Below are 23,086 nucleotides of genomic sequence, written 5' to 3' on the forward strand. Positions count from 1 at the left end.
TTCCCAGAAACCAGTACAGAAACAGGAACTGGCAGGCTCTGAGTGAGCGTGAGGGGGGTGTGGGGGGGGGCCAGGCCCCACAGACGGGCTCGGCCCTGCCCCACGGATGGGCGGGGGCCCCCCCCGCGCCCCACAGCACCCCCCCAACCCCCCAGGTTCGTGCTGCCCCACCAGCGCCTCTGTGGGCTCCAGGACTCGCCGTGGGTCGTGGAGCTGCTGGAGCTCTGGCAGAGCCAAGGTGGGTCCCTGCCCCACACTTGCGTGGTGGAACGCCCCCCGGGGCTGCCCCACACTTGGGGGGAACCTAAACCCCTCCCCCCCCCACTCTTCCCTGCCTTACAGTGGCTCAGAGAGCCCTGGCCAGACCCACGGCTACGGACAGACCCATGGACAGACCCACGGACAGACCCACAGCCAGCCCCACGTCCACAACCAGCCCCCCCACCAGCCCCCTGGCCCCACTGAGCCCCCCAGCCAGCCCCATAGCGAGACGCAGTGCCCCCCTGAGCCACCCGACCCCCGGCCGCCCAGCCCCGAGGCGGGGTGAGAGGCCCCCCTGGGCCTCGCCCCCCACCCTCCCAGTCCGGCCCCACCAGGAAGCTGTGGGGCAGGACTCCCAGCTGCCCGCTGTGGGGCCAGTCCCCCTCTCCCTGGGGCTGATAGTGGGGCTGGTCCTGCTGGGTGCCAGCCTGGGGCTGGGGGGGGTCCTGGTGTACTGGGGGGGCTGCTGGGCTGCAGGGAGGTGTGGGGGGGGCGCGGGCCCTCCCCCGCCGCCTGAGGCCCTGGCGCCCCTCTCCTGCCCCACAGGTGTGGGGCTGGGGGCCGGCCCGTGGGACCCGCTCTGAGCCGGGGCGGGGGGGGGGGGTGTGTGTGTCCCTGCCGTGATTAAACAGCCGCTTTTCAGCCCAAATCTGTGTCTGGGGGGGAGACATGGACATGACACCGGAGGGGGGAGGGCACACGTGTTGGGAGCGCACACACACGTCAGCACGCATGTCAGGAGCACACACGCATGTCAGGAACACATGCGTCTGTCAGGGAGCACATGCGTGTCAGGAGCACACGTGTTGGGGAGTTCACACATGCCAGGAGCACACGTGTCAGGAGCACACACGCCCCCGCTGGGCAGCACACGCATGTGGGCAGCACACGGACGTCAGGCACAAGCAGGTGGGGGCCGCCCCGACCCCCCTTTATTCCGGCGCCCCCCAGGCCGCCCCGTCCCCCCGTTGTTCCGCCCGGTGCCCCCGGTCAGGGCTCGAGGGCGGCCTCGCAGGCCCGCGCCAGCTCGCCCAGGCGCAGGCGGGCGTAGTCGAGGCGGTTGAGGGCGAGCTGGCAGCCCTTGCGGGCCGCGTAGCTGGAGCCCTCGTGCGGCTGCCCCGTGGCCACCTGCGGGGGAGGCAGGGAGGGGGTGATGCCACTGCCCTGGCCCCCCAAACCCCCAGCCCCCCCCAACCCAGCCCCCCCACCCCCCTGACCTGGGTGAGGTACCGGATCTGGGCCGAGAGCTCGGCCTCCACCTTCTGGACGGCGGCGCTGAACTGGGCGGCCTGGCGCTCCAGCAGCCGCTCCCCGGCCTTCTCCTTCGACAGCTCCAGGATCACCGTCCCTGCGGGAGAGCCCTGACCCCTCACTCCTGACCCCAACGGCTCACCTCTGACCTCCCACCTCTGATTCCTCACCTCTGACCCCTGACCTCCCCACTTCCCAGGATCCACACAACCCCCCAGGGGCCTGGGGGTCAGGGCCAAGCCCGGAGGGTGACCCCCGACCCCTCACCCCTGACCCCAGAGGAGGCACGCCCCCTGACCCCCACCCACTCGTGTGTCTTCACGTCCTGCCCCACCCTCCAGCCCCACCCCCTGAAGCCCCACCCTCACAGACCACACCCCCCTCTCCCCAGCCCCCAATGACCCCGCCCCCCCGGAGGCCCCGCCCCCAGGAGGCCCCGCCCCGGAAGCCCGTCCCCGCAGTCCCCCTGCGGGCACCCACCCGACACAACCGCCCGCCCCCACCCCGCGAGGCCCCGCCCCCCCATCGCAGACCCCACCCCGCGAGGCCCCGCCCACTCGCGAGGCCCCACCCACCCGCGCTCTGCAGGGAGGCGCCGATCTCGCGCTCCAGCTCCTCCAGCACGCGCAGCCGCTCGTTCGCCACCCCATAGCCCGCCATGGCCCGCGCCGGCCCCCGTACCCGCCGCTTCCGGCTGCGCATGCGCCGCCCCCTTTCCTCCTCCGCACATCACGTGACCCGAAGAGCCCACACGGCGCCCCTCCACTGCGCTCTCTATGGTGCCGCGGCCCCTCTAGGAACAGTCTCTGTGGCCTGCGGTCCTCCCTCACCGCCCGAGGCCGGGCGGGGCAGCTGCAGCCCCAAACTCCCCTCTTTCACCCCAAAACCATCCTCCTCACGCCAGGCTCCAGTCAAAGGCTTTATTTACCCCGACGACCCCCCCCCGCCCCGTCCCCCAGGAGGCAGCCGGGGGGGGGGAGAGCAGGGCCAAAACATCGTTAAAAATTAATGTACATATAAACAGGAGGGGGGGGGGAGGGGGGGCGGAGGGGTAATGCCCAGTCGAGTCCCAGTGCTTAGTGGGGCGGGGGTGGGGGGGGGACGGACTGGGGTCCCTCGGAATGGCTCTGCCCAGGGCAGGGGGGGGGACGGGGAGGGACCCCTCTTACAGCAGTGAAATGGGGGGGGAGGGCAGGGGAGGATTGGGGGGGGGCCGCCGGGGGGGCCCTAGCAGAACTGGTCCTCGTCGTCCTTCTCGTCCTTCACCCCCTTCAGGCGCAGGCGGGCGAAGTCCTCAAAGACGATGTCGTCATCTGGCCCGTAGCTGGGGGGGGACCCCAAAGTCACCCGGGCACCCCCAATCCCCCCCCAGCTCCTGTCCCAGGGCCCCCCCAATCCACCCCCTCCACCCCCCCACCCTCAGGGCCCCCCAGTTCCCCTGGTGGGGAGGTGCCATCGCCCCGGGGAGGTGCCTCTGCCCCACGGGGGGGGGTTGTCCCAGTCCCTGCCCTCCCCCCGGTCACTCACTTGGTCTCGAACTCGATGAGGTTGGTGTCGACGGGGGGCGTCTGTCTCAGGGAGGGCTGGGGGGGGGGCACGGGGTAATGGGGGGGCGGTCACAAGATGCCCCCCCAACCCCTGTATGGCCGCCTCCCCCCCCTCAGTTAACCCTTACCTGACTGGGAACACGGGGGCGGGCAGGGCTCAGGGGGCTTGGGGTGCATGAGGACGAAGGGGAGCTCCACCGAGACGTCCCTGCGGGGAGGGGGGAAGTGAGTGGGGGTGAGGGGGGGCCTGGAGGGGGTCATGGGGGGGGCACACGGGGGGGACACACCCAGACGTACCCGCCGCGGGCCACCACCAGCTTCACCTTGACGCGGTAGGACACCAGGATCCCCAAAACCTCCTTGTTCGCCCCCTCCCTAATGCTGGGGGGGGGGGGTTAATGGAGGGAGGGGGCACCACACGGTGCCCCCCCCGGGCACAGAGGACCCTGAGACCCCCCCTCGGTGACCCTTACACCCCCCCAGAATCCCCCTTACCCCTTGTCAGACACCCCCTTATGCTCCCCTGCACCCTTGCCCCCCCCAGACCCCCTCTTACCCCCACCCTCACCGCTTAGACCCCCCAAACCCCTCTTTACAACCCCCCAGCGCCCCTTGCCCCTTTCCAGACCCCTCCCCAGTCCCTCAGCCCCCCAAATCCTCCCTTACCCCCCTCCAAACCCCTCATCCCCCCTCCAACACCCCCCCCAGCCCCACGCCAGGTGGGGGGGCAATGTCCCCACAGGGTGCAGGCGCTGCGGAGGGTGTCGCCCCCTGCCTCGGCCGTGCCCCCCCTGCCCCTCACATGGTGCTGGAGGCCAGGTTGGTGTCCCCGTGCCGCAGCTGCCCGTCCAGCGCCAGCCCCCGCCGGTCCCGGTTGTGGCTGAGCAGGGGGGTCAGGGTGTACACCTTGCAGAAGGTGGCGCTGGGGGGCACCTGGTCCCTGGGGGGGGACACACACACAGGGGGGCAGGGGTCACCCCGGGGGCCAGGGGTCACCCCCAGGGCACAGAGACACCCTGGGACAAAGAGCCAGGGGTCACCTCAGGGGCAAACGGGGCCGGAGTTGGGGGGGGCTCCAGCGTTCCCCGGCAAAGGGGGGGTGTCAGAGGGTCCCCCCAGGGTTTTTTTTTGGGGTGTGGGGGGGTATCACTCACTCCTGCTCTAACTGGGGCGACAGGACACTTGTACTGGGCGGTGCTGAAGAGACAGATGTCGGCGAACTGCCGCACTGCGGGGGGGACAGCGCCGGGTCACCCCTCCTGCCCCCCTATCCCCCCCCTGCCTCCTGGGTGTCCCTCTAGGTCCTCCCCCCGCCCTCGTGTCCCCCCACATCCCTCCACCCCCCTATGTGCCCCCCCCATCCTCAATACCCCACTAAGATCCCCCCCGTGTCCCCCTGGCCCCCACCTCTCCGTGTCCCCCCACCTCTCCGTGTCCCCCCACTCCCCCCCACCTCCCCGTGTCCCCCCCCCCACCCCCCCGTACCGGTGACCTTGACTCTCTTGACGCTCTTGCTGGAGTTGTTGGTGACGTGGACGTTGACGTTCAGGGGCTCCCCGTGGTAATAAAGCTGGGGGGGTGGGGGGGTCCACCAGCTCAGCACTGAGCCCCACAGCACCCCATCCCCCCCCCAACCCCTGGGACCCCCCCAAGTCCCCCCACCTCCTTGTCCAGCGAGGCCTCCAGGTGCAGGGAGCGCTCGGACATGAGGAAGTGCCGGGTGGTCTCGGCGCTGGGCTGGGGGCCCGGCTGCTCGGGGGCGAACTGCACCTTCCGGATCCCCAACCGCACCGAATTCCTGGGGGGGGCAGGGCGCAGCCTGTGGGAGGGGTCCCGGGGGGGTGGGGGGCGCAGTAGGACCCCCCCGACCCCCCCCCTGGGTCCCCCTCTACCTCTTGTGGATCTTTTCCTCCAGGGATTTGGCGCAGAATGCCCGGATCTCAAAGTCGACACCGCAGGCCTAGGGGGGCGCAGGACCCCCATAACGCTGCTGCTCCCCCCCAGCCCCCCCAAATAACCCCCATCCCTCCCCATAACCCCCATTGTTGTCCCCCCTTCTCAACAACCCCCCAAACCCGCTCCCGTTGCCCCCACACCCTCCCAACAACCCCTCAGGACTCCCCCCAGGAAAAGTCCCCAAAACTTCTCCCAACGACCCCCCAAGCCCCCCCCCCCCCCCACCTCTCCCAGCCCCCCCGGACCACCCTCAAGCCCCCCCCCCCCTCCCAGCCCCCAGGACCCCCCCAGCCCCCCCACCTCTCCCAGGACCCCTCCCACGCCCCGTCCAACCTCTCCCAGCCCCCCAGGACCCCCCACCTTGCCAGTGTCCTCAGGGCCAGGCTGCAGCGTCACGGAGCAGGGCAGGTTTTGGGGGATCTGGGGGAGGGTGGGGGGCAGCAAGGGCAGGGCCAGGGGTTAATGAGGGCGCCCGGCTCTGCCCCTGGGGGTTGGGGGGGGGGGCTCTGGGGCAGGGAAGCCCAGGCCAGCGTGGGGGCTGCTGGGGACCCCCAAACCTGGCAGCCACGGGGGAGGGTCTCACCGTGAAGGCGAAGGGGTGGGCGGTGGGGCCCAGCTTGCGGAGCAGGCGCTGCTGCAGGCGGGTGGGGGGCCGGCGCTCCTCGGGCAGGGGGGGCACAGCCTGGCGGGGTGGCGGCGAACAGGTCCTTGCGGAAGGAGAGGCCCAGGACATCCAGGTCCTCCCGGCCGTAGCGGAAGGCGCAGGTCAAGGTCACGAACACTGCGGGGAGGGGGGCGTGGGGGGGGGGAGCAGGGGTGGCCGTGGGACCCAGGAGTCCAGGGTGGGGACCCCCCAGGCACCCCCTGGGGGAGAGGGGGGACCCCCTGGCAGCACACCCCCTCCCCAGTCGTCTCTCACCTTTGCGGTCCTTCAAGTACTCGGGGTCCACCAGCACCACCCCATCTGCGAGGGGAGGGGGGGTCAGGGGGAGGCGAGGGGACCCCCCAGCCCCACAGCTGCCCCACAACAACCCAGACCCCCCAGCTCCCCTCAAATCCTCCACACAGTCAGGTCTCCCCCAACCCCTGGTGCTGTCCCCAGGCAGCCCCTCTGCCACCCCAGGTCCCCCAAACACCCCCAGCAGCTCCCCCAAACCCTCCCGGGTCCCCCCCCCCCCCCCACTCGCAGCCCCTCTGCCACCCCAGGTCCCCCCCACACCCCACTCACCCACAGGGTCCACACGGTCCAAGTGATCCACAAAGTCCCTCTTGCCCAAGTAGACGGTGAGCTGGGGAGGGGGGGGTGATATCGGGGGGGTCAGGCCATGGGGATCCCCCCTAAGGGCAGGGCCAGCAGCCCCCCAACATAAGGGGAGGTGCCCAAACCATACAGGCACACTAACACCTCCCCTGAGAAGCTGAGTACGGGCACAGCTCATGTCATGCATGCCTGAGCATAGAAACAAGGGGGTGAGAGTGGGGGGGCTGGGGGTCCCTAGGCTCTGCCGGGGAGGGGGGGGGAAGGGGTGAACCCCCTCCCCACAGCCTCTCACCTTGCAGTTGGGGCTGGATTTCTTGAACACCCTGTGGGACAGAAAATGGGTTGAAATGTGGGGTTTTGGGGGGTTTCAGAGTGGGGAGAAGGAGGGGTTTTGGTGGCACATCCCCCCCAACCACACAGCCTTTTTGACCCCCCCTTTTCGGGGCAGCCTCCTAAGCACTAAACCTGCCCCCCCCTCATGTGCCTGGATCCCCAAAATCCTTCTGCTGGGGGGCGGGGAAGGGGCCTGAGCTCCCCCTCCCCGCTAAACTGGGAGGCACTGGGGGGGCTGCCCGCAGCCACGGCCCTTCCTGTTTCCTGCCCCGTAGAACGGGGGGGGGGGCGGCCCCACAGGGCACCCCCCTCCTTTTGCGGGCGGGGGCACAGTGCCACCCCCCACCCCTAGGACCACTGGGAGCAGGGAGGAGCCAGCCCCGCTGCTGGGGGGGGGTCCCCATCAGCTTTGGGGCTGCGAAGTGCCCCCCAGCCCCTCCCCCCCGTTTGGGGTGCAGAGGCCCCCCCCCCCCCCGCCCTGCGGTCAGCGCTTCCGCCCCCTCCCGCTTCCTCCCGCGCTCCTCGGCACTTCCCCTGCCCAGCCCCCCCCGGCTGGGGGTTGGGGTGCTGCCCAAGGGTCCCAGGCACCCAAGAAAACCCCCCACCCCCCCCCCCAACAATGCCCCTAGCCCCCCCAAACCCCAAACAGCCCCTCAGCCCCCCAACAACGCCCCTAGCCCCCAAATAGCCCCAAATAACCCCCCAAACACCCCCCAACACCACCCCAGCCCCTCAACAACCCCCCAGCCCCTCAACACCCTCCCAGCCCCTCAATATACCCCCCAGCCCCCCCCCCAAACCCGAGGGACCCCCCAGGGGCGCTGTCACACGCACCCCACCCCCCCCCCCCCCCCCGCGCTGCGGGCACGAGCCAACCCGCGCCCCCCTCACCTGGTTCCCGCCTTCTCCCCCATGCTGGGGCCGGAGGGGTGGTCCCGGGGGGGAGGTCCCGGGTGGGTCCGGCCTAGGCGGGGGCAGCGGCTGCCCGGGCCCAGCTCGGGGGCACCGCGGGCCGCAGCGAGGCCATGGCCAGTCCGCGGGTCACGTGGGGGGCGGCACAGCCAATCCGGGGGCGCGCCGGGGAGGAGGGGGGATACGTCATGGCGCGGGGACAGTTAAAGAGGCAACAGGCCCCGCCCCTCTCCCCGCGGCCACGCCCCCGCGCTCGCCTGGGCGGTCCTCTCCCACCCCGAGGTCCCGCCTCCCGCCGGCGTCATCACGCGGCGCAGTTCCCTCGGCGCGGCGGCGGTGTCGACGTGAGCGGGTGGCGATGGCGGCGGTGGCGGCGGCGCGCGCCCCCGCCGCGCCGCTGCTGGAGGCGCTGAGCGCGCTCCCGCCCTCCCGGCGCGCGCTCCCGGGGCTGGTGCGGGGGCTGCGGGACAGCGCGGGCACGCAGGTGCGGGGCGGGGGGGGGGGGGGGGCGGGAAGGGAGGGGAAGGGGGCGGGGCACCGGTGCCCGCAGCGGCACCCCCCCGCCCCCCACCGGCCGGGGCCTTCCCCCCCGCCGGCATCGGGACACCCCCTCCCCCGGTGCCCCGCCCCCTCCCGGGATGCCCCCGTCCTCCCCACCCCCCTCGGGACCTTTCCCGCCCTCCTGTCAGGCCTCACGTGGTCCCCGGTGATCCTTGACCCCACCCCCCCCACCCCTCCCGTGACCCCGCGACCCGCTCCCGTGACCCCCCGTGACCCCTGACCCCCTGACCCCAGAGCGCCCAGGCCATCGGGGGCCTCGTCGGTGTCACCAGCGCCCGCCTCGGCTCCATGAAGACCCGGTGAGTGGCGGCGGCTTCGGCCAATCGGGACACGCGGCTGCGCTGCCGCCTTTTTCCTCGTTGGCTGCTGTGCTGGGTGGGTGGGGCAAAGTGTGGGGCGGGAGCCAATGAGAAAGCAGCGTTAGGGCATGCAGGGAGGTGTGGTTAAGCCGTTAGCCAATGGCAGCACATTTTGGAATCGCACCTGTGTTACCATTGGGTGTTGTGCATTTGTGGGTTGGATCAGCCAATCAAAAGAGGTCTTGTCGTTTGGGGGCGGGGCTGCACGGGCAGGCAGCCAATCAGAAGGAGCGTTGTTGCACATGGGCTGCCTGCACAGGGCTGCCCCTCATTGGTTGTTTTGTTGGGGCAGGTGTTGGGACTGGGTGAACGAGCAGCCAATCAGCAGCTAGTTCAGTGCCACACCCCGATGGCGCTGTTTCTCATTGGCTCAGCAGAGCAGCCAATCAGAGGTGGTGTGTTCTGTCTGTACCACACCCGTGATCTGTCCTTTCCTGTTGGCTCCCTGATGCGTGGTGGGCGGCACTAGGTGGGGCAACACCCAATCAGCAGGGACTCCTCTCCCTGGTGGGCGGGGCCATGCAGGCAGCCAACCAATCCGACACCGCGTGCACGCCACGCTTTTACTCCCCTCCCTCCCATTGGCTCCCCTTCTACGGCGTGGTGGGTGGGATTTGGTGGCGCGGCAGCCAATCGGAGGCGGGATCCCTTCCACACCCCCCGGGGTGTGGCGGGCGGGGCACGCGGAGGGGGCGGGCCCTCCGCGTGCGGCAGCCAATGGCGTTGCAGGTTCGAGGGGCTGTGCCTGCTGTCGCTGCTGGTGAGCGAGAGCCCGACCGAGCCCTTCCAGCAGCACTGCCTGGGCTGGCTGCGCTGCCTCCAGCACCTGCTCCAGGTCTGGGGGGTCCTGGGGGGTCCCTGGGGGGGGTCTGCAGGGGGTTTGGGGGGGCCCCAGGGGAACGCCGAGGGGCAGCACCCTCTGGGCTGGCTGCGCTGCCTCCAGCACCTCCTGCAGGTCCAGGCGGGATCCTGGGGGTGTCCCTGGGGATCGGGGGGGGGGGTCCTTGGGGGTCTGGGGAGGTCTCGGGGGGGGGTGTGTGTCTACAGGAGTTTGGGGGGGTCCGTGAGAGGGGTCGGGGGGGGCAGCCCAGTCTGGGCTGGCCCAGGGGCAGCGGGGGGACTGGTCGCCCTAGGAGGGTGTGGGGCTGACCCCAAGGAGGGGGGGAGCTGTGCTGACGCCCCGTGTCCACCCTCCCCCCCCCCCCCAGTCACAGGACCCGCCCCCCACCATGGCGCTGGGGGTGGCCGTGCTCCACGACCTGCTGCGCTTCTCGGCCCAACTGCCCGAGCTGGCGCGGGACATCGGCACCAACCACATCCCCGGGCTGCTCACCTCCCTGCTGGCCCTGCGCCCCCAGGTGGGGCGGGGGGTGCTGCCCGGGGGGGGCACCGGGGGGCTGGGGAGGTCATAGAGGGCCAGGGCAGGGCAAAGCGGGCACCTAGGGGGCTGGGGGGGGCATCCAGGGGGTCTACAGGGGGTCATAGAGGGGCTGGGGGAGGGTGGAAGTGGGCACCTAAGGGGCTGGGGGGCATCCAGGGGGTCTGCAGGGGGGTCATGGGGGGGCTGGGGGCGCGGCCAGGCGGCCCAGAGGGGTTTTGGGGGGGGTTACTGCTCTTTGGGGAGCCTTGGCTGACAGAGAGGGGGATGAGGAGGTGACCTGGGGGGGCGTGCTGTGGGGATACAAGGGTTTTGGGGGGGCACAGGGAGGGTCTCGGGGTCCGGGGGGGCCTCTCTCAGTGTGCCCCCCCGCCCCCAGTGCGAGGTGTCCACGCTGGAGGGCGTCAAGTCCTGCATGACCTTCTACCCCCGCGCCTGCGGCTCCATGCGGGTGAGACCCCCGGGGGGCTGGGGGGGGGTCCCGAGGGCCCTGGGGGGGTGTTGGGGGGAGTCTCATGCTCTGTGACCCCCCCATCGCCCCCCCAGGGGAAGCTGGCCGCCTATTTCCTCTCCCGCATCGACTCCGAGTCCCCGCAGCTGCAGCAGGTACCTGGGGCGGGGGGGGGGGGGGGGGGGAGAGGTACAGGGACCCCAAAATTGGGTGGGTGGGGGGCTCAGGGTGGGGGGAAGGTCTTGGGCGGGGCTAGGGGGGGCAGTCTCGGTGAGGGGGGGCTGTGGGGGGCAGTTGGGACCCCTGGGGTGGGGGGGCTGGGAGTGGGCACCCCGAGAGGGTCCTGAGAAGGATGTGGGGGGTCCAAGGGTGGCCAGGAGAGCCCTGGGGGGGGGGGGGCAGGGGGGGGGTCTAGGGCAGCCCTGGCGGGGGGGCTCGTGGGACAGGGGGGGTCTCTGGTGTGCAGGGCCAGACCTTGGCGGGACTCTGGGGGCCCGGGGCGGTTCTTGGGGGGTCTGGGGCAGCCCTGGGGGGCTCGTGGGGTCCCGGGGGGACACGCAGGGGGGTCCTGACGTGCGCCCCCCCCCCAGCTGGCCTGCGAGTGCTACGCGCTGCTGCCGGCGCTGGGCCGTGGCTTCTCGCAGGGGCTGCGGCACACGGAGTGCTGGAACCAGGAGGTGCAGGGGCTGCTGGCCACCCTGCACGGCCTGCTGGGGGCGCTCTTCGAGGGCAGCGAGAGCGGTGGGTGGGGGGCGGGGGGGCTCTGGGGGCACGGAGGGGCCCTCAGGGTGGGTTTGGGGGGGTATGGGGGCACAGAGGGACCCTCAGGGGTGGGTTTGGGGGGGTCTAGGGGCACGGAGGGGCCCTCAGGGGCGGGTTTGGGGGGGCTCTGGGGGCATGGAGGGGCCCTCAGGGTGGGCTTGGGGGGGCTCTGGGGGGCACAGAGATTTTCAGGGTGGGTTTGGGAACATGGAGGGACCCTCAGGGTGGGCTTGGGGGGGGCTCTGGGGGCCCAGAGAGACCTTCAGGGTGGGTTTGGGGGGTTCTGGATCCACAGAGCGACCCCGAGAGATGGTCCTGGGGGACACGGGAAGGGGGGGTGGGGGTGCGTGTGCGCTGTGAGGACCCCGAGGGGCGTTTTGGGGGTCACTGGAGCCCAGTGGGGCGTTCCCGGGGGGCGCCTGGGTGCTGACGCTGCCCCCACAGACCCGCTGCCCTACGAGGGGCCGGGGGTGGAGCTGCTGCTGCCGCCCCCCCAGGACGGGGACACCGGCTTCGTCCTCACCCTGCACAGCCGCTTCTCGGGGTTGGCCCGTGTCCTGCGCCTCCTCCTCAGGTACCCGCCCCCTCCCAACCCTCCCAGCCCCCCCACGGCCCCCCCTGACCCCCCCTGCCCCCGGCAGCAAGGACTTCGTGGCCCCCGTCACCGTCCCCGTCCAGGACGTGTTGGACCTCGTCTGCCGCGCCCTGAACGTCACCAGCAAGAACATCGTGAGTCGGGGGGGGACGGACCCCCAGCGCCCCCGGGGCAGCCTCTGTGGGACCAGAAGGGGCTCTGGGGGCACGGAGGGACACTGAGGGTGGGTTTGGGGGTGCAGGGGGACCCTCAGGGGCAGGTTTGGGGGCATGGAGGGACATTCAAGGGTGGCTCTGGGGGTGCAGAGGGACCTGAGGGTGGGTTTGGGGGGCTCTGGGGCCACGGAGGGACCCTCAGAGTGGATTTGGGGGTGCAAGGGGGGCACATCCTGGGTCCCAGCCCTGCCCTCTCGTGCCCCCCCCCCCCCCCCCCCCAGAACTGGTTTGGGGACGGGCCCCCTGAAGATGCTGCTGCTGCCCTCGGTGCACCTCGACGCACTGGACCTGCTCTCTTCCCTCATCCTGGCGTGAGTCTGGGGGCACCAGGGGCGTGGGGGTGACTGGGGATGCTGGGACCGTGCTAGAAGGGGAACTGGGGGCGCCCGGGATATTGGGGCTGTGCTGGGAGGGAGTTGGGGGGAACTGGGAAAGGCTTGGAGGTTTGTAGGGGCTGCTGGAGGCACTGGGGCTGTGCTGGGGGGGGACTGGGGGCAGCGGAGCTGTACCAGCAGGGAACTGGGACGAACTGGGAGGTAACTCTGGGTGCTGGGGGGGCCAGTGGGGTGCATGGGGAGGGCTGGGCTGCGCTGGGGGGGTGCCGGGCCGCGTGGGGGGCCAGGGCTGGGGCAGGGGGCGCGGGGCAGCGCCGGGGGGTCCCTCCCGCTGACCCCCGCAGGTGTGGGGCGCGCCTGGTGCGCTGGGGGGGCGTCCTGGGGCGCCTCTTCCCGCAGGTGCTGAGCGCCTGGAGCGGGGCCCGGGAGGGCGCGGGGCCGGGGCAGGAGAAGCCCTTCAGGTACGGGGGGGTTGGGGGGGGTGGGGGGGAGCCCCCCGGCAGGGCTGGGGGGCGGGGGGGGACCCCCTGAGGTCACTGCTGCTGCTCCTGGGGAGGGCGACCCCCCCCCCCCCCCGGGTCTGTCCTTGGGGTCTTGGGGGTGCAAGGGGGGGGGGGGGGGGTCCGTGAGGGGCTGAGGGAGGTGGGGGGGTCCCTGGGGGGTGTCTGGGGGCACAGGAGGAGGTGGGGGGGTCTCTGGGAGGTGTGGGGGGCGCTGGGGGAGGTGGGGGAGGTGTAGGGGTCCCTGGGGGGTGTGGGGGTCCCTGGGGGGGCACCCGTGGAGGCATGGGGGGACCCAGGGAGGTTTGGGGGGGCCGGGCGGGTCCCTGGGGGGAGGTGTGGGGGTCTCTGGGGAGGTGCGGGGGTCCCCCTGATGGCCCGCGCCCCCCCCAGCGCGGTGCGCACCCGCCTGTACCAGGTGCTGGAGCTGTGGGTGGAGGTCGCGGGGGCGGCCTCGGGGGTCCTGCAGGGCCCCGGCCCCCCCGGGGAGGTGCTGCTGGCCCACCTGCTGGGCGACATCGCCCCCCCGGCCGAGGGCGTCAAGGTGAGCCCCCCGCCCCGCGTACCCCCTTTTCCCCCCGGGGACCCTCCTGTTCCCCCCAGGACCCCCCTGTCCCTCCCCAGGACCCCCTTACCCACTCCTGGGACCCCCTTATTTCCCCCAGGATCCCTTTATCCCCCCCGTGGGGCCCCTTTATTCCCCCTGGGGCCCCCCATTTCCCAGCCAAGACCCCCCCCAGGAACCCCCGTACCCCCTCTCCTCTCCCTGCTCCCCGCAGCTGAAGGCGGACCCCAAACCCAGCGCCCCAAAACGGCCCAAGCTGGGGGACGGGGGGGGGGGACGCCCCCGCCCTGCACCGCAAGCTGGAGCCGGCGGCCAACAGCGACGTGTGCCTGGCGGCCCTGCGAGGTACGGGGGGGCCGGGACCCCCGTCTCGGGGGGCTGCACCCCTGCCCCGGGGGGCTCACGCTCCCCGGGGGGACCCTGGCTGGTTGGCTGATGTGGGGGGGTCAGGGGAGCTGGGACACCGCCCACCCCGATCACCCCATCGAGGCTCCCCAAGACCCTTATTGGGGTTGGGGGGGTTGCGGGGCGCCCCCACCCCACGATCGGTGACCCCCATTCCCCCCCCCCACCCCAGCGCTGCGTCGCATCATCCTGACCGGGGGGCCGCTGATCAAGGAGGAGACGCACCGGGTAGGGGGTCTCAGGGGGGCGGGGGGGGGGTTACTGGGGTGTTGGGGGGCAGGTGTGGGGCTGGGGTGGTTCTTGGGGGGGTCCCTCGGGTGGGATGGGGGGTCTCGAGGGTGGGAGCGGGGCTGTCGATGGGGTCTGGGGGGGGTGGTGATCGGGTGTTTGCGGGGCTGCGGCAGGCAATGGGGGGGCTTCTGGGGCTGGGGGCAATCTGGGACACGCACTGGGGGTCCCCCAGGGCTGGGGGGGTTTGGGGGGGCTGTGTCCCCTCCCTGAGCCTCCCCCATCTCCCCCCCCAGCGGCTGCAGGAGCTGGTGGTGCCGCTGCTGCTGCGGCTGCCGCAGAGCGAGGGCCCCCCCGGGCCGCCCCCCGGCACCCCCTACGCCAGCCCCCCCTGCCGGGCCGCCCTCTACCAGCTCCTGCTCGCCCTGGTGCTGGCCCCCGCCCCCGCCGCGCCCCCCCCCCCTCCACTGCGCCCTCCGAGCCTTCGGCCAGGGCCAGCGCGACCCGGCCCTGCAGGTGAGACCCCCCCTCGGGACCCCCCCCCAGTCCTCCTCTGGGACCCCCAGCACCCCGCCAGCCAGCACCCCTGGGGGCTCCTGTCTCCCCCCCCCCCCACCCAGAGTTGGGACCACCAGGGTATCCCCCATCCCCCACGGACCCCTTATTCCTCCTGCTCCCCCCACATTATCCTGCTGGGGTCCCCCCTTGTGCCACTTGGGTCCCCCCATTTCACGGCTGGGACACCCCAGCTAGTCACAGCCCCCCTTGGGACCCCTTTATCCCACCTCAGCACCCCCTTATTCCCCCCAGGATCCCCTTATGCCCCCCCTGGGACCCCGTTATGCCCCCTGGGATCCCTTTATCCCTCCTGTGAGACCCCTTTATTCCCCCCGGCCCCCCCATTTCCCAGCCAAGACCCCCTCCCCAGGCACCCCTCAAAGCCCCTGTCGCACAGCCGGATCTCTCACAGCCCCCCTGACCCCCCAGCCCGACCCTGCGGGACCCCCTCCACCCCCCCCAAAGCCCCCTCCCTCCCTGCCGCCGGCACCCCGCTAACCCCCCCCGCCGCCCCCCCCCAGGTCTCCTCCGTCTGCACCGAAGCTCTGGTGGTGGCGAACGCCCTGGCCCGGCCCTGGGTGCCCCCCCTGCACCCCACCGCCATCCCGGGGGCCCCCCCGGAACCCCCCGCCCCCCCGTTCCGCCCCCTGCCCCCCCCAGCCTTCCCGGGGGCCCCCCGGGTCGCTGCGGCTGCCAACCCGCTGGGGCCCCCCCGGCTGCCGCCGCTGGCAGAGGAGCCCCCCGGGGAAGCCCCCCCCGGGCAGCCCCCCGCCGCCCCCGGGGCTGAGGAGGAAGGGGGGGTCCCGGCAGGGGGGGGCCGCCCCCGGCGCCCCGTTTTCGTGCACTACGACAAGGAGGAACCCTCGGACGTGGAAATCTCCCTGGAGAGCGACTCGGACGACAGCGTCGTCATCGTCCCCAAGCGGGGGGCGCCCCCCTCGCCCCCCGCCCCTAAAAGCGGGGGGCCCCCCCCCGCCGCCGCCGCCCCGCCGCCGCCGCTGCCACCGCCGCCGCCGCTGCTGCCGCCCCCCCCGCCGGCCTCCTCCTCCTCCTCCTCGCCCCCGCTGGCGCCCCCTGAGCCCCCCGAGGAGCCAGGGCCCCCGCCAGGGCCCCCCCCGCCCCCCCCGCCGCCGCCGCCCCCCGTCGTGCCCCCCCCGGCCGCCCCCCAGGAGCCGCAGGGGATCCCCGGGGAGCCGGACCCAGCCGTGATCAACATCAACAGCAGCGAAGAAGAGGAGGAGGAGGAGGAGGAGGAAGAGGAGGAGGAGGAGGAGTTCGGGGAGGAAGAGTTCTTCGAGGAGGAGGAAGAAGAGGAGGAAGAAGAGGAGGAAGAGTTCGACGAAGAGGAAGAGCTGGGTGAGGAGGAGTACGAGGAAGATGAGGAGGAGTACGAGGAGGACGAAGGCCTCTCCGAGGAGGAGGAGGAGGAGGAAGAAGAGGAGGAAGGAGGTGCCGAGGAGGGGCAGCCCCTGACGGTGCCCGGGGAGCCCCCCCCGCCCCCGGGGGACACCGGGGCCCTGGTGATGGAGGTGGACGAAGGCCATCCGCCCCCCCGGGCTGAGGAGGAGGAGGAGGAGGAGGAGGAGGAAGAGGAGGAGGAAGAGGGGACCAAAGCCCCCCAGGAGGTGGGGGAGGAAGAGGGGGAGCCGCCCCCGGGCATCCCCGAGCCCCCACCCCCTCTCCTGGAGCCCCCCGAGGTGCCTCCCCCCGCCCTGGATGAGGCACCCCCCCTGCCGCACCCCGAACCCCCGGGGGGGGCCGGCAGCCCCCCCCCGGTGCCCCCCCAGCTGGAGGAGGAGCCCCTACCCCCCGAGGCCAAGGAGGAGGTACGGGGGGGGGGGGTGGGGGTGGTGGCAGTTTGGGGGGGTGGGGGGTAGTTCGGGGTAGGATGGGACAGGTTTGGGATGCTGGGGCAGGCTGTTGGGGGAAGAGCGGAGCAGTTTGGGGGGCTGGGGTGAGAGCTGGGGGGCAGTTCAGGGTAAAATGGGGCTGTTTGGGGATGCTGGGGTGAGGGGGGGCTGTTGGGGAGGGAGTGGGGCAGTTCGGGGGTGTCAAGGTGAGGAGGGCAGTTTTGGGGCGGGTGAAGGGTCCAGGGTGGGGAGCAGTTGTGCCCCCCTGCCCCCCCCCGAACCCCCGCTGCCCCCCCCCCCCCCCCAGGAGCTGGACGAGACGGCCACCATGCTGGCGGATTTCATCGACTGCCCCCCGGATGACGACAAGACCCCCGAGGCGGCCCCCCTGTGACTGCGCCCCCCTCCCCCCCCCGCGCCCCTCTGGGGCTGCCCCCCCCCAAAACGCCGAGACGCGGAATAAACGTACCCCCCTGCGCCGGGCTCCGTGTGTGATTCGGGAACTGCAGCTCCCAGCGTGCCCCGCGGCGCCGGGCGCGCAGCGAGTGACGCGCTCAGGCGGCGCCGGGCGCGCGGCGAGTGACGCCATCCGGGCGCGTCCGCCGCCATGAAGCCGCCGCGGCGGCCCCGCCTGGCCCCGGCGCGGTACGTGACGGCCCCGGGGCCGCCGGTGGGGCCGGGGCCGGGGCCGGGGCGGGCGGCCTGGTCGGCCCGGGAGAAGCGGGCGCTGCTGGCGGCGCTGCGGGCCCAGGCCGCCCTCGGCCTCCCCGAGCTGCAGCCGCGGCCGCTGCGGGAGCGACTGCCCCGGCGGAGCGAGGCCGAGGTGGGGGCGGCGGCGGCGGGGCGCGGGGCGGGGCGGGGCGGGGGGGGGGGGGGGGGCGGGGGCACGGGTACGGTTCATCCCAGTGCCTCCCAGTCTCTTCCCAAGGCCTCCCAGTGCATCCCAGTCCCCTCCCAGTCCCCCCTAGTCGGGCTGCCGGGGGCAGCAGCAGCCCCCCCTGACCCCCCCCCCCCCGCTCCCCCTTGCAGATCCTGGGGTTCCTGAGCCGCCTGCGGGGCCGGGCGGCGCGGGAGGCGCTGAGCACCCGGTACCGGCACTGCCTGGAGCAGCACCGCCGCCGCCGCGCCCTGCTCCCCGCCCCCATCGAGGTGAGGGGCTGGGGGGGGGGCTGGGAGGGTCCCCTGGCCCTGGGGGTGAGGGGGGGCCCGTTGTCCCACCCCCCCCCCCCTCCCCGTTCGCCCCCTAGGTGTGGCTGGAGCTGGCGCAGACGCTGGCGGAGGGGCTGGAGGAGGCGACGGCGGCCGCCTTGTCCCAGGTGAGGGGGGGTCGGGGGGGCGCAGAGGGGACAGACACCCCCCCCCCCGGCACCCTCAGCACCCCCTGAGATCAGGCAGGGAACCCCAACACCCCTGGGACCCCCAGACAGGGCCAGGACGCTCAGGTTCTGCCCCAAGATGGGGCAGGCCCCCCCAACACCCCTGGGACCCCGAGATGGGGCAAGTCCCCCCCCCCAACACCTTTGGGACACCCATATGTGCCCAGGACCCCCATAAAGACCCCCCCCCGGACCCCATTAGATGTGGCAGGCTGTGTCCCCACCCCACCTCGAGCACCCCCAAATGGGGCCAAGCCCCCCCCCCAGGACTCCCCCCCCAGGAAGGCGCAGGTCCCCCCAGCACCTCTGGGACCCCCCAGATCCCCTGGGGCTGCCCCCCTCCATGTTCTCCCCCCAGGTCCTCACCATCGCGGCCACGGAGCCCCTGACCCTCCTCCACTCTGGCCCCCCGCCCCCCGCAGTGCCCCCGGGCCAGGGGGGGGTGGCACCGGCGACACCCCCAGACTCTTCCCAGCAGCCCCCCACCCCGGGGGACTTCACCGTTGACTTCCCGAGGGTCTACGAGTACCTGGCACGGCTCTGTCGGGGCGGGAAGGGCCCCCCGCTGCCCCCCGCTGGTGAGGGGGGGGGCTCCGGTGCTGGGGGGGAGATTGGGGCTCCCCTTGGGTGGGGGGCAGGCGCTGGGGGATCCCGGCAGGGTCTGGGGAGGGAGGTTGGGGCATGAAAGTGGTGTCTCTCCCTCACCGGGGGGATCACACAATGGGGGTGTCTCAGTCCCAAAATGGGGGGGTGCGCGTGTGTGTGTCGCTGCTGTTGCTGCTGTCGTCATCACCTCATCATCACTCCCCCCGGGGGGGCTGGGGGGGGGCACGGGTGTTGGCTGATGCCGTGTCCCCCCCCAGAGTCGGCGGTGGTGCTGGCGCTGCTGGGCTCCCTCCCCCACGAGCTGGGGGTCCTCGACCTCGATGCCCTCCGCCACCACCTCCGGGGGGTCCACAGCGCCCTGATGGCCCCCCGCCCCCCGGAGACGGCCCCCGGGACCCCCCCCCCGCCCCCCCCGGCCGGCTGGGGGGGGGTCGGCCTCTGCCCCCTCAACCTCTTCCTCGTTCCCCTGCGGCTCCTGGCGCGAGTGGAGCCCTCGGGGTGAACCGGGACCCTTCGAGGAGCGACCCCCCAGATCGACCCCCCACCCCCCGATGTGGGGCTGGAGGGTGGGTGGGGAATAAAGGCAGCGATTTGCCCGAAATTGGAGGTTTTGGAGTAATTTGGTCGGTGGAATAAAGGGAGGGGAGGGGCGGAAAGAAACTACAGGTTTTGGGGTTGTAGTGAGGAGCTCCCCCCGCCATGAGGGACTGGGAGGAACTGGGATGGGCCAGAAAGGGATTGGGATGGACTGGGAGGCATTAGGAGAGAGCTGGGAGGCAGTGGGAAGGGACTGGGAAGTATCAGTAGGGAACTGGGGGCGCTGGATGGGGATGGGAAGGGACTGGGAGGCACTGGGTTGGGCTGGGAAGGGACTGGGTTGGACTGGGAAGGAACTGGGAGGGACAGGGAGGCGTTAGGAGAGAACTGGGAGGGCCTGGGAGGCATCAGCAGGGCACTGGTTTGCACTGGGAACACCGGCGACGGGATCCCGGGGGTCAGCGCTGGGGACACGCCCCCACGTGCGCATGCGCCGCCGCCCTCGACCAGAGCGCATGTGCGGTATGCGCCGCCCGCCCCCCCCCTTCTCGCGCCTGCGCAAAGCCGCCGCGTACGGCAGCCGGGCAGGGACAGGCCGAGCCAAGATGGCGGCGGCGGCGTCCGGAGCCTCTTCCTCCGCGGCGGGGAGCAACGGGGCCGGCGGGATGGAGGTGGACGTGGCAGGTACCGCCCGCGGGGCCGCTCCGGCCGGCGCCCCCGCCCTGGGGCTGCCCCGCCCCGCCCCCCCCCCCCCCCTCCCCCGGCTTGGCCACGCCCACAGCCGCCGGGGACCCGCCCCGGAGCTTTACCCCGTCCACAACCACCGGCGCCCCCCCCCCCCGCCCCTTGCTCCGCCCACAATCCTCGGGGACCCTTGCCCCACCCACAACTGCCCAGGACCCGCCCCGGGCCTTTTCCCCGCCCAGAACCACTGGAGACCCTCCCCTGAACCCTTGCCCCGCCCACAACCGCCAAGGACCCGCCCCGGGCCCTTACCCCGCCCACAACCACCAGAGACCCTCCCCTGAATACTTGCCCCGCCCACAACCGCCAAGAACCCACCCCGGAGCTTTGCCCCGCCCACAACCACCGGGGACCTGCCCCTGGCCTGTGACCACACCTCAGGCTGTAGCTCCGCCCCCCATTCCCCATGACCCTGACCCCCACCCCCCGGTGTGCCCTGTGGCACCGCCCACACACTCCTGGGCCCTGCCCCCCGACCACCATCCCCGCCCCCCCGCCCTCAGCCCCGCCCCCCTGCCCTTCAGCCCCGCCCCTCAGCTCCGCCCCCTGCCCCCGCAGCCGCCCCCTCGGTGATGGCCGGGGGGGTGACGGGCAGCGTCTCGGTGGCGCTGCACCCCCTCGTCATCCTCAACATCTCCGACCACTGGATCCGCATGCGCTCGCAGGAGGGGCGCCCCGGCCAAGGTACCCCCCGGGTCCCCAAAGGGGGGGGGGGGGTGTCTCTGTGCTCCCCGGGTCCCCGGGGGGGGGGGGGGGTGTCTCTGTGCTCCCCGGGTCCCCGGGGGGGGGGGGGGGGGGGGGGGGGCTCTGTGCCCCACCCCAGCCCCGGCTGGCGCTTGGGGCTGGTTTGGACGCCCCCGCCTACCCGCAGCACAGAGTTGGATTGGGGCTGTTCATGGTGGTCCCCAAGCCCTGGTGACAGCCCCCCGATGTCGTGTGTCCCTTCCCCCCCCCCCCCCCCCCCCCGCAGTGATCGGGGCGCTGATCGGGCGGCAGGAGGGGCGCAACATCGAGGTGATGAACTCCTTCGAGCTGCTCTCGCACCCCGTGGACGGGCACGTCGTCATCGACAAGGAGTACTACTACACCAAGGAGGAGCAGTGTGAGCGGGGGGGCGGGCACGGGGGGGTCCTGAGGGGGGTTTGGGGCTGTCCCGGGGGATACTGGGGTAGAGGGGGAGGTCCTGGGCTGCTCTGGGGACAACCCTGGGTTACAAAGTGGGGGAGGGCGGGGAGATGGGTTCCTCCCCCACCCCGCTCAGGACCCCCCCCCCCCCCGTGTCCCCCCCACCCCAGTCAAGCAGGTGTTCAAGGAACTGGAGTTTCTGGGCTGGTACACAACTGGGGGCCCCCCTGACCCCTCCGACATCCACGTCCACAAGCAGGCGAGTGGCTGGGGGGGGGGGGCACGGCGGGGGGTGTCTCAGGGGGCTGGAGGGGGGGCGGGGGTCTCAGGGGTGATCCTGACCGCCCCCCCTCCCCGCTCCAGGTGTGTGAGATCATCGAGAGCCCCCTCTTCCTCAAGCTGAACCCCATGACGAAGCACACGGATGTGAGTGGGGGGAGGGGAGTCCCTGCGTGGGGGGGGGGGCCAGGACCCCCCCCCAGTGTGGGTCTGGCACCCCCCAACCCATCTCTCCCCCCGCCCCCCCCCCAGCTGCCCGTCAGTGTCTTTGAGTCCGTCATTGACATCATCAACGGGGAGGTCAGTCGGTGCTGGGGGCGGGGGGGCACATAGGGCTGGGGGGGCTCCTGGGGGTCTGGGAAGGGGGAGTTGCATAGGGCCATGGGGGGCGGGGTTGTGCTGGGGGGACCCCAAGGGTGGTACCCTGGGGCAGGTTAGGGAGCATGGGGGGGGGGAGGGGAGGCCAAGGGAGGTTACTCAGGTCATGGGGGGCTGCAGAGGGGTCCGGGGGGGGGGGGTGTGTGTGTGGGTGCTGGGCGGGGGGAAGGTGGGGGTGTGTTGGAGGGAGTACCTTTGGGCTGGGGGTGTTGCTTGAGGCCACAGGAATTCTGGGGGTGCAGTGAGGGTCTGGGGGGGGCCCATGGGGTCCCCCCCCTCCCATGACCCCTCCCTTCCATGCCCCCCCCTCCCATGACCCCTCCCCTCCGTGCCCCCCCAGGCCACGATGCTCTTCGCGGAGCTGACCTACACCCTGGCCACCGAGGAGGCCGAGCGCATCGGGGTCGACCACGTGGCCCGAATGACGGCAACCGGCAGCGGGGAGAACTCCACGGGTGGGGGGATGGGGAAAAGGGGGGGGACACACCTGTGGGGAGGGAGGGAGGGAGGGACGTGGGGACACAGGGGGACACGCGTGGCCTTGCCCCCCCGCAGTGGCCGAGCACCTCATCGCCCAGCACAGCGCCATCAAGATGCTGCACAGCCGCGTCAAGCTGATCCTGGAGTACGTGCGGGCCTCCGAGGCGGGTGAGTCGGGGACAGGGGGGGGCCCAGTGCCCCGGATGGGGGACGGGGGGGTCCCCGCTGCCCCTGGGAGGCGGGGACAGGGGGGTCCTCACCACCCTTGGGCTTTTCCTGCCCTCCCAGAGCGGGGCTGGGGCAGGTTTGTCCCTGAGGTGCCTCCAGGAAAGACAAGACCAGCCCCTGTGCCCAGGAGAGGGGGTCGGGGGGGGGGGGAGGTGGGTGTCCCACGGCTGTGTTGTGTCCCGTCCCCCCCCCGCCCTCGCTGTCCCCGAGGCTGACGGGGTCCCCGCAGGGGAGGTGCCCTTCAACCACGAGATCCTGCGGGAGGCCTACGCCCTCTGCCACTGCCTGCCCGTCCTCAGCACCGACAAGTTCAAGACCGATTTCTACGATGTGAGTGACACCGGGGGGGTCCGTGACCGACTGGGTGGGGGGTCCTTATGGAGGGGGGGGGCGGGTCCCCATGTCCCTGTCAGGGCCCGCATTGGGGGGCAGAGCTGTGTCGCCTCCGCTGCTGGGGGGTGGCCCCGGAGCTGCTACAGCTGCAGTTTTGGGACACGCACACACACACACACACACACACACACACACTCACGCACGACGGCAGCAGCTGCATTGAGGGGGGCCCCAGCAGCCCAGTCACCCCCAATTCTCCCTCCCCCCAGCAATGCAACGACGTGGGGCTGATGGCGTACCTGGGCACCATCACCAAAACCTGCAACACCATGAACCAGTTCGTCAACAAGTTCAACATCCTCTACGACCGCCAGGGCATCGGCCGCCGCATGCGGGGGCTCTTCTTCTAGGGGGGGACACACACAACAGGGAACACCCCCTACAGCCTGGCCCCGAGGACCCCTCCTGGGTGGAACACCCCCCCCTCCCCCCAATAAATCAGTTCCAGGCTGGGAATTGCGGCTCTGGCCTCATTTGATATCCTGGGAGGGCGTGGGGGGGCGAGGGGGGCAGGGTGGGGACCAGCGTCAGGGCTTGGAGCAGGCGGGCAGCAGCACTGAAACCAGTACGAAAACCCTGTTTTACTGGTTAAAAAAAGCGCTTGACGAGATAGGGGGAGGGGGGCTGAGGCCACGGGCACCCCCAGGGAGCCCCTGG

The 23,086-nt window shown here is 72.2% G+C and overlaps 5 protein-coding genes across 5 annotated transcripts; 3 read left to right on the top strand and 2 right to left on the bottom strand.

Annotated features, from left to right (window-relative positions):
- Positions 1-1,251: 1,251 nt before the first annotated feature.
- On the bottom strand, positions 1,252-2,172 carry MED11 (mediator complex subunit 11). The gene is made up of 3 exons (XM_086481285.1): positions 2,088-2,172; positions 1,479-1,609; positions 1,252-1,389 (listed from the first exon to the last, which is right to left on the bottom strand). The coding sequence occupies exons 1-3, from the start codon at positions 2,170-2,172 to the stop codon at positions 1,252-1,254; spliced, it is 354 nt and encodes a 117-aa protein (XP_086337411.1).
- A 564-nt stretch (positions 2,173-2,736) lies between these two features.
- ARRB2 (arrestin beta 2) lies at positions 2,737-7,580 on the bottom strand. Its single transcript, XM_086481286.1, is given in 16 exon segments — positions 2,737-2,836; positions 3,040-3,267; positions 3,357-3,440; positions 3,862-3,999; positions 4,214-4,227; positions 4,229-4,287; positions 4,545-4,629; positions 4,722-4,857; positions 4,952-5,019; positions 5,376-5,435; positions 5,599-5,703; positions 5,705-5,796; positions 5,935-5,979; positions 6,244-6,304; positions 6,569-6,599; positions 7,501-7,580. Coding segments are annotated over 16 exon segments (1,326 nt in total). The 5' UTR covers positions 7,524-7,580; the 3' UTR covers positions 2,737-2,739.
- A 299-nt stretch (positions 7,581-7,879) lies between these two features.
- Positions 7,880-16,894, top strand: PELP1 (proline, glutamate and leucine rich protein 1). Its single transcript, XM_086481275.1, is given in 22 exon segments — positions 7,880-8,005; positions 8,317-8,381; positions 9,171-9,276; positions 9,650-9,799; positions 10,199-10,270; positions 10,366-10,425; positions 10,861-11,011; positions 11,477-11,606; positions 11,674-11,761; positions 12,064-12,078; positions 12,080-12,153; positions 12,522-12,638; positions 13,071-13,221; positions 13,457-13,519; positions 13,521-13,587; positions 13,820-13,875; positions 14,172-14,312; positions 14,314-14,391; positions 14,955-15,989; positions 16,122-16,259; positions 16,350-16,387; positions 16,591-16,894. Coding segments are annotated over 22 exon segments (3,225 nt in total).
- Positions 16,891-18,767, top strand: SNAPC2 (small nuclear RNA activating complex polypeptide 2). The gene is made up of 5 exons (XM_086481276.1): positions 16,891-17,106; positions 17,313-17,432; positions 17,531-17,599; positions 18,018-18,237; positions 18,523-18,767. The coding sequence occupies exons 1-5, from the start codon at positions 16,891-16,893 to the stop codon at positions 18,765-18,767; spliced, it is 870 nt and encodes a 289-aa protein (XP_086337402.1).
- A 640-nt stretch (positions 18,768-19,407) lies between these two features.
- On the top strand, positions 19,408-22,885 carry COPS6 (COP9 signalosome subunit 6). Its single transcript, XM_086481280.1, has 10 exons — positions 19,408-19,486; positions 20,105-20,230; positions 20,517-20,648; positions 20,842-20,930; positions 21,035-21,097; positions 21,203-21,250; positions 21,669-21,783; positions 21,884-21,976; positions 22,266-22,366; positions 22,639-22,885. The coding sequence occupies exons 1-10, from the start codon at positions 19,408-19,410 to the stop codon at positions 22,777-22,779; spliced, it is 987 nt and encodes a 328-aa protein (XP_086337406.1). The 3' UTR covers positions 22,780-22,885.
- Positions 22,886-23,086: the final 201 nt, after the last annotated feature.

This window comes from Leptosomus discolor, unplaced genomic scaffold, assembly GCF_034619465.1.
Source record: "Leptosomus discolor isolate bLepDis1 unplaced genomic scaffold, bLepDis1.hap2 HAP2_SCAFFOLD_171, whole genome shotgun sequence".
Classification (NCBI taxonomy): Eukaryota; Metazoa; Chordata; class Aves; order Leptosomiformes; family Leptosomidae; genus Leptosomus; species Leptosomus discolor.